Raw genomic sequence first — 8888 nt, forward strand, 5'->3', positions numbered from 1 at the left:
AATAATTGTGCGTCGTGATTTGAGTACAGCATGTTACCTATTGGCCGCCATGTGCATCGACCTACTCCGCTGTACTAACCTAGTGAGTATGTATACCGGTAGTACGTAATGTGGTGCGTGCTAGCCGATGATACGAGGCCATTCAAGCCGTATCTACGGAGTAGGCGGGAATGCTTGACCTGATAAATGAATCTATCAAGGACATATAATAAAAAAATCGAAACTTTGAAACTTCTGTATATACTTACGGTGGCGGAGCTTCGCTGTCATTGTTTGATTCGATGTATTACCAGTATTACAGCAGAGCCAATAGGGAATGGTTCTGAAAGATTATATTCGTTGTATTTTAATCTAGTTGCAACTTAGAACATCTCTATGCAAGTGCACTGAAAATAGTTAAAATAATGTAAGTCACATTGGAAGTCTAAAAAAAAGCACACAGAGTTCTTCCGTATTTACTAGTTTCTCCATTCAAGAAACAGAAGGCAGTCACATGGTTACAAACCACAGGAGTCGCCTCCAACTGGGACACTCTGGGGATTGTGGAAAACATCAAACTGGTCATACTGCTTCTTGATTTGTTCCAAACGCGGAAGGTTGTCGGCCCAGTACAGTTCGGGTCCGTTTGAAAGTAGAGGGTCCACATACCCAGCATAAGCGTGGAATGTCTGGTTGGGGGATGCAGAGTAAATAACATCATTAATGCCATCCAAGAAGTCAATGGTAGTGTTAGAAACAGTGCCATTGGTAGCAGCATAGGCAAAGATCCAGTACAAAACGTCACGGTGAGGGAAAGAAGTAGCACTGCTTGCAACGTCAGCCATGGCACCAGAGACCAATTGAACTTCCAGCTCATAGATCAATGCATCATCAGGCGTTGTGGTAAGATACTTGAACATTGAGTCGATAGTGTCATTGGAGAGCAAGGCATCTGGCAAGACGTCCAATGACTTCGCATAGAAATAGGCCGGCCGTTCTGCACTCGCCGACTGGGTAGCCCAGATACCAACCATATCCAGCCAGTTGGGGATGACAGTGACGTTGGCAACTGGGGCAATGGCGAAGGCTTGTTCAAGACCAAGGGCGTTGAAATCTTCCAAGGAGCCAAAGAAGGAGCCGGTGACTTCAATAACTGAGGGAAGTCCAATCATCATGATATATAGGTCCCGGGACAAGCTAGAGTTGGAAATGAAAGCCTGGAAGTCCCTGAAGACTTGTGCCTGGGCCGTGGCATTGAGTCCTCGGAAAGCGTATGCGTACGAAACACCCCCAGCAGGAGCGGCTTCGGTGCGGAGGACAAACTCGGTAACAACGAAAAAGCTGCCACCAGCTCCTCTCAAGGCCCAGAAAAGATCCGGATTCTCGGTTTCGGAGACAGTAACAATGCTGCCGTCGGCGAGGACGACAGTGGCAGACACAACATGGTCGATAGTAGCTCCCCACCGACGAGACGTAGGGCCAACTCCACCAATAGTAGCGTGACCTCCAATACCAACATCGGGGCAAGATCCATGAGCAAAAGCACGTTCTCCCGAGTTATATAGAGCGGTTGTGACAGGGCCTAACCGAGAACCGGCACCGACAGTGGCATATCCCGTTGAGTTGTCATAAGAATACCCATTTAGGTTGGCGAGATTAATCACAACTTCTCCGCTTTCTCCACCCCAACCTGTCATATGTTTGTCAGTTCTATGCATTTTGTTTCAACATAGATCAGCCATTGAGAGCTATTCCTTACCGTAGTTTCCATAGCTGTGACCACCACCTTTTGCTTGTACCTTATAATGACCTTCCGCAGCGCATCTCACGATACCCGCAACTTGTTTCGTAGTGCTGGGATATGTGACAGCGGCAGGCAAGATCGGTATATTCAAGTTGTAGATGCTCAGACTGCTGTTGTAATTTGGAGACAAAGGGGTGACCACTGCAGATTGGTTGAAACCGAGGGCTGCCAGGAGACAGATCGAAAGTCTCGCGGCCATTTTGAACTGGTCTACTGGTGCTTGTCCTTCAAAATAAACAGTGCGAAAATATGCCACAAGTGTGCCTGAGCGTATGGAATCACACGGTAGGAGGGCGTCAAGGTTTTATATTTAAGAATTTCTCCAAAGCCTATGGGAAGCTTATAGAAAGAACTAGTTATTGGCGTCTGCATGAGGTCGTACTGCCTTCTTCAGTTAGCCTGAAGCACTGGAAACATGTGACACAAACGGACATTAACGGAATTATTTTCAATTGCTCCGTGAGGCTGCGGAGCAACTGGCAAGCTGAGAGTTTAATACACGTGTTGGCCCCTTAGCCCTATGAATAAGACTGGTGGCTGCTCGCGGGGCCAAAACGACTTGACTAGAACAAAGCCCCAATCCCCGGATAATACCGCAGAGCTTGCAGGCGCTAATGCACTTGTAAGCTGGTGTTTAATGGCAGTGAACATTTCTTGCAGAACTCCGTACTGCTAATTGCTATTCTCGGTATGGTTTCATTGCGCCACCAGGAACTTTCACTCATTTGTCATAGATTTACTCGAACGAAGCAAGGTTGAGCGTTTGTCCTATGACTAGCAAATTGGGTCGAAAGATACCCCGCCGAGACCATACACTAGTTAATAGTTTTTGATGAGGCTTGGCTCTTATCATCGTTTTATGTCGGTTCGGAGTTTATATCTCTTTGTCTAACTGCATGATCATTGATTTTCTGAGAGTCGACCCAATTGATTGCCTACAAACAGCTTTTGCACTCCCAGCCAATAATATGTCCACGCTTGTTATATACAAGATACTTTGCATGATCTTAAATCCAGAAAGACCTGATCAGTTAATACGAGCATTTTCATAGGTGTAGTCGCAGGGCTATCGTTATTTGCAAAGCTTACTTAGGGTTCTTTGATCTGATTAGGGCTAGGGTGGTCATTGATCAAGCTACACATCTCCACAGAATTGATAGAATATGTTAAAGCTGCATCGTAAAACTAATAACAAAGAGAGATAATTGACAACACCTCTAACTACTTCCAAACGAAGGTGATACTCCAAGGAAACGCCGTCAAGAACTGAGCCGCTGTTTGTAATCCTCGGCTGTTTCCTGCAACATCTGGTCGATGTCGTAGTCCCAGATCTTGTGTGATCTCCAAGAGACCTCGTCTTCACATTTTTTCTTGTCGCTACCAGTTGGCTCATACTGCCACTCGTAGATTTCTCCTAAGATGCGACTGCTTTCGACGAGCCACTGAGACCGCTCCAGCCTAACCGTATTGTAGGTTGCCAAAGCCCCCTTCAAGACTTCTGATCGAGACTTCTCCACTGAGTCCTTCAATTGAGTTTGCGCAAAATCAATGACAGTAGCTAACACAGTAGCATCTTCGATGCCGCAACCAGCACCTGCGCCGTGATGTGGAGATGAGGCATGCGCAGCATCTCCAGCAATACAAATTCGACCGTCGTAGTATGTGGATGCTGGATGATCGTATGTGTCGAATATGGCCCATTCATCTAGATCTTCCGATAGTAGACCCATGATTGTCCGCACTGCACCTCCAAACTTCGAGAATCCCGCGATCGCATCTTTCTTCTCAGCGGGGGCAGATAGCTTGTCTGGATACGGCCATTCACCTGGGTCAGTCACAAAGGCTACTACGTTTACCAACTTCCCTCCAGCCACCGGAAATGTCAGCGCATGTGCATCTGGACCAAGATGCATGAATCGAGTGTTGACCTTGGACTCTCCAAGTGCTGGCAGAGCCTTTTCCATTGGAATTAGACCTCGATATGCCTTCTTATGAGTATATGTAGGATATGACGCCGGGTTTTCTTCGCCCAAAATCAATTGTCGAACGCGCGATCGTATACCGTCACAACCAATCACTAGAATTGAGAGTATTAGCAGATATAGTTTACTGGATCCATTATCGCTGTCATGTCATGTTGCGAGTGTTTTGTTTACCTAGATCTGCGTCAGCGGTTGTACCGTCTTGAAACTTCAACTGTATCGCCTTATTGTCTCCTTGGTCGACTATAGTCTTGAGAAATGCGCCGTAGGTGACACAGTTCTCGGGAAGACGGTCAACAAGCTCCTTTAGAAAGTGTGCGCGGTGGCAGCCCTCAAATCCACGTTCACCTAAATACATGTTGAACAAGAGCTCTTCCTCGACCGTGTTTTTATCGCCATTAACACCGCTGAAGCCGTCCACCCATTGGAACCAATCCGAAGCGTTTGGTGATGCGACGCTCTTAAATGCCTGGTGGATGCGTGGATCTAAGGCTTGCATTGCGCGCTCAGCATTTGGAGTGAATCCAATTCCAGCGCCTATTTCGCGAAGAGTTTGTGCCCTCTCATAAATATGGAAGTTAATATTTCTCCTTTGCAGGCCCAAAGCCAATGTAAGGCCAGTGATTCCACCGCCAATAATGGCAACTTCAATAGGTTTTACTGCCATTCTTGGTGAACAGTTGGTGAAATTCAAGACAGTGGGCAGTTGATCGAATGATGAGGTAGACGGATCGCTTTATTTTGAAAACCACGCTCAAAGTGTATGAATTGTCAAACTTCCTGGGGGTCAACACCCGGGTTTTAAGGCCTTGGAAATATGCTATTATTTCCAACTAAGCAGTCATCATACGAGCCAAGAGGGGGCCTTCAGATAATTGACTGGTTGTCCCTCGGCGTTGGGCGATAGTCTCGGGGAAGAATGGCCCTAAATTACAGACAAATCAGGTAGGTTCCGTCAGTTATTCGTATTGCTCAACGCTGGGGCACCATATGATTCAACCACTGTTGTTCTGCAGCTTCGGTCTGCGAATTAATGCCCGGCGATCAAGGAATTGCAGTGTGTGGGCCGTACGCTTTTTCCCCTTCTATGTCGACGGAAGCACTTCTCTCCATTTCCGGACAACCCACAGGCAATATTTGTGTGTCTTACATTCGATAGACTGTTTCTTGGGTGTGGGTTGCATTTAAATTATCCGTTAATGTACATTTGAGAAAACCTACTTATACAAAGGACTTTCCATCCTGAAATTTGAGACAGTAGGGATTAACTCCGACAATCTAATCTATGAGCAATGATAACATTGCAATACAACTGAGCATAAAACTCGAACAATGCCTTTCTTCTCCCAAGTTTATCCAATATATTCTACGCTTGATGCCCACTCGGTGTCGTCCCTCAGTGCTGCGATATCCGCCTCTCCGAGACAGACCAGTGCATCAACATCACCTTGGAGTGTTTGCGGCATGACATAGATAGTACTCGGAATGGGCGCAAATGTAGGTCTGCGGGCGAGGGTAGGATGTCCCAAGAGACCAAAGTTCGCCTTGTATAGTGGTACGGATGCCATGGATGAAGTACCCATATCGGTATCAGGATTGAACTTACCCGCATAGGCAATGTTTCTCTTATCCTTTTGTCGCGAAACAAAGGTCGTGAAGCTTCGCACAAAAGTCGCGTCTATCTCATTCAGAGTCTTGCGTAGCTCGGAAGCTACTGCTGCCAATGGTAGACTAGTCACTTGCTGGAATGATAGCCAAGTACTGGCGTTGCTTACTGAAACACCCATATAGTCGAATGGGATTCCCATGGTTTTACGGATATCGACCGCTCTGGTGAATTTTGACATATCATCTGGTGTTTGGCGTCGACGCAACCGGACAGCCGTGATACGCTTCCAAAGGAATGCGCAGAGTGCATCATCGCGCGAAATGAATGGTACTGTCAAATGAGCCGGATCGCTTGCTTCGGTTTTGATTGCATTGAGCTTTTCAGCCGAGAAGCGAAAGAGGCACCAAGTTAAAGGCGAAGGTGGTGGGGGTCTGATAGCTGGAGGAGGCGGCCTGATCAAGTGGCTGTGGTCAAGCAGTGGTTCTTCCAGGCCCAAAAGTGGGATCACAGTTCTCCGGTCTAGATTGGCTGCTTCAATCGTGCTCGTAGGGATCTCCTGGCCTCGAAGAGCGGTTGCGATTATATTTAGCATTGCAAGGATACCACCACCGTCAGACATGTTATGCTGGGCGGCCATATCCAAAATGAGACCCTCTTTCAAAAAACTGGCCTGTATGAGCAAAGCCGGTGCGGGATCTGTCTCGGAATCCTCGTAGCTGAGCGGAAACGCGTTCTTGGGTCCAAGCACTGCGCCATCCAACATAGAAGCCGGCCCCTTTGCAGCCACAATCTCTGGATATGGAGGAAGAAGGTCGGTGCAGTCTTTCACACGGAGTATCGAATTTGGAGGAGAAAATTCTTCACAAGGAACGCTCTGGAACAGACCGCTGCTATCCGGACCGCTACCAACGTTAACAACTTTTCCACCTAACCAGGGAATAGCCGTGGTAAGCTTAAGAGTCGCAAATTCCAATGCTTGAATGATCTCGTCACGATTGACGGTGTCCTGCAATGAAAATCCAACCATGATGTGGTTGTATGCTTTCAATAGCGGGAGTTGTCCGAGGACATCTTGTGTGCGTAAAGGATCATACATATTGGTAGATCTTCGTGACTCGTCGCTTGTTCCGTTATTGAATACAAATGTAGCCCTATTTAGAGTTCAAGTTCACCACCTCAGCTTCGCGACGTAGATAGTCTTTAAAATAAAGTGAACCTCGCCAACGTAACCTTTCTTTCCTGGAAATCTCCCAAACCATTACTGTAACTGGAAAGCTCTTGAATATATATCAGCTCAACTGACTATGTATGATGACTATGTCATCCAGGCTAAATGTATGAATTCAGATAAAGACTCAAAGTGCTTGACCTCTGGACGGGCAGTTCTGCAACACGACGACAGGACGCAACTTATGCATCTTGTTGTGGGGAAAACTCCGAGCCAAAACTCCGATCCGGGTTAGCAGCACAGCTAAAGCATCACTAAACGATAGATCCTACGGAGTACCCTGGAATTAGCGCCCGCGTCCCTGTCACGATCGCCAGACTAGCTGCGCCTCAGCGACTGATACTAACCACTAGCTGTTGACAGTGCGGCCGTATTTTCGGACCCCGGCCAGTGGGGCTAATTTGGATGAACAATCATTTGTGAGTGCTATGTAGCTTTGGCTGCAATATCGGTGATTTGCAATTGACTGAAGGAATAGTCTTGGGGAAAATAGACATCGGAATGATCTTCAATTTGCAGAAGTCCCGAATTGAATGCTTGTGTAGCAAGCTTGACCCGTAATTTTAAAGGAGCTAAATAGTTACCCAAGCACTGTATATATAATCAAAAAGGCACAGCTACCCGCGCGCGAGCTTCTAGAACCTCCAACCTCCTAGGGTTAAGGAAAGTACTTGGCCGTTCTACATTTTACTTCTACACTCGGTTTCTGCGAACTTGCGAGTATAGTTGGATTGATCATTCGAGATGCCACCACCACGCGGAACCCAGAATATATTGGAGGGCCCTGGTTAGTATTAGTCAATGGGACATTGTGAATGTTGAAGCTGAGTCCCAGATACAGGTGACTACGATGTGACCTCGGCTGTCCACAGTGACTCCTACCCAGAAATCGACCCTCGTCAATTCGACTTCTCCGGAAAAGCCGTTTTCGTTACCGGAGGTTCGCGAGGCCTGGGTCGTGCAATGGTACTATCATTCGTTCGAGCGGGAGTTTCCTTCGTCGCTGCCGGCGCACGCTCAGATATGTCTCAGCTAGCTAAAGATGTAGCATCCACCGCAGAGTCAGCAAATCGACAACCTCCCAAGTTTTTGCCGGTAAATATCGATGTGGCCGATCCTAAGAGTGTTGAAAACGCTGCTACCCTGATAGAACGTGAATTTGGTCGAATCGATGTTGTTATCAACAATGCCGGCCTTCTTGGCTCTCACGGAGGTATCGCTGCAACGGATCCTGAAGAGTGGTGGAACATCCTGAGCGTGAACCTCCGCGGGCCGTATCTCGTTGCGCGGTCATTCCTACCCATGCTAGCGAAAAGCCCCAATCCATATATTATTCAAGTCACCAGTGTAGCAGCTCATCTATTGAATCCAACGTTGACGGCATATCAAACGTCAAAGGCATCATTATTACGGTTTACGCAGCTCATCCACGCCGAGTACGGCAAGCAAGGCGTTACCGCATTCGCCATTCATCCAGGAAATTGTCCTACCGATATGATGGGTGGACCAGAGGGATTGCATGACTTTGAGAAACATAGTGAGTAGTGATCTTTCGTCCGCGCCGTTTTCGGCCCAATGAGGAAGTATTGGCTCTAATCAGTATCATAGTCTTTGTTGATTCACCAGATTTAAGCGCCGACACCCTCGTATTCCTCACCGCAGAAAAGCACGAGTGGCTGGGTGGTCGATACATCAACGTTACTTGGGACATGCCCGAATTAATAGCGAAGAAAGATCAAATTGTGGAAGGAGACAAGCTAAAGAACAAATTCATATTTTAGATAAATGTTTGACAACTGCGAAAGTCGAGATTAGTCACTATTCAACCACAATAGGCTGCATTTATCGAAGAAATCTCTAGGTATATTAATTAGATAAATCTAAGAGTGCAAAAATGGAATGAAAAGGACCGTAATAGCCCATTCATGATGAAGTAGCCATTCACAAAATGGTTAACAGTTGACGTAAATTCACCACGTTAAGTTTTTGAAGAAGAATATCCAGACGACACTACAGGTACTATAGTCCCTTCGGAAGTCATGCCAATTGTCTTCCTTTCACAATTCCTAAAGTCAATTGATTACATGTAAATGTGGTAGAATAAGCCTGGCTCATTTCTCAACATGTTGAATTACTAGTCTCCGCGGCCGGAAAAAATACCTTGTAGTTGCTAGACCGCATCCAAAACCTCTATGCACCTTTTACATCCGATTTTCGCAAATTCATCTTTTCGGCTAAAAGGAGAAGAATGTAATGTTATTACAGAAAACTACTGATATGAAGAGC

At 46.6% G+C, this 8888-nt stretch overlaps 4 protein-coding genes across 4 annotated transcripts; 1 reads left to right on the forward strand and 3 right to left on the reverse strand.

Annotated features, from left to right (window-relative positions):
• Positions 1–497: 497 nt before the first annotated feature.
• On the reverse strand, positions 498–1982 carry EYB26_006378 (uncharacterized protein; the record flags this gene model as incomplete). Its single annotated transcript, XM_054265654.1, has 2 exons — positions 498–1669; positions 1739–1982. 2 exons carry the CDS (start codon positions 1980–1982, stop codon positions 498–500), a joined length of 1416 nt encoding a protein of 471 aa, XP_054121629.1.
• Positions 1983–3042: 1060 nt separating this feature from the next.
• On the reverse strand, positions 3043–4432 carry EYB26_006379 (uncharacterized protein; the record flags this gene model as incomplete). The annotated part of the gene is made up of 2 exons (XM_054265655.1): positions 3043–3860; positions 3940–4432. The coding sequence occupies 2 exons, from the start codon at positions 4430–4432 to the stop codon at positions 3043–3045; spliced, it is 1311 nt and encodes a 436-aa protein (XP_054121630.1).
• A 685-nt stretch (positions 4433–5117) lies between these two features.
• Positions 5118–6470, reverse strand: EYB26_006380 (uncharacterized protein; the record flags this gene model as incomplete). The annotated part of the gene is made up of 1 exon (XM_054265656.1): positions 5118–6470. One exon carries the CDS (start codon positions 6468–6470, stop codon positions 5118–5120), a length of 1353 nt encoding a protein of 450 aa, XP_054121631.1.
• An 876-nt stretch (positions 6471–7346) lies between these two features.
• On the forward strand, positions 7347–8383 carry EYB26_006381 (uncharacterized protein; the record flags this gene model as incomplete). Its single annotated transcript, XM_054265657.1, has 3 exons — positions 7347–7389; positions 7444–8139; positions 8211–8383. 3 exons carry the CDS (start codon positions 7347–7349, stop codon positions 8381–8383), a joined length of 912 nt encoding a protein of 303 aa, XP_054121632.1.
• Positions 8384–8888: the final 505 nt, after the last annotated feature.

The sequence above is a fragment of the Talaromyces marneffei genome, chromosome 5, assembly GCF_009556855.1.
Source record: "Talaromyces marneffei chromosome 5, complete sequence".
NCBI classification, from domain to species: domain Eukaryota; kingdom Fungi; phylum Ascomycota; class Eurotiomycetes; order Eurotiales; family Trichocomaceae; genus Talaromyces; species Talaromyces marneffei.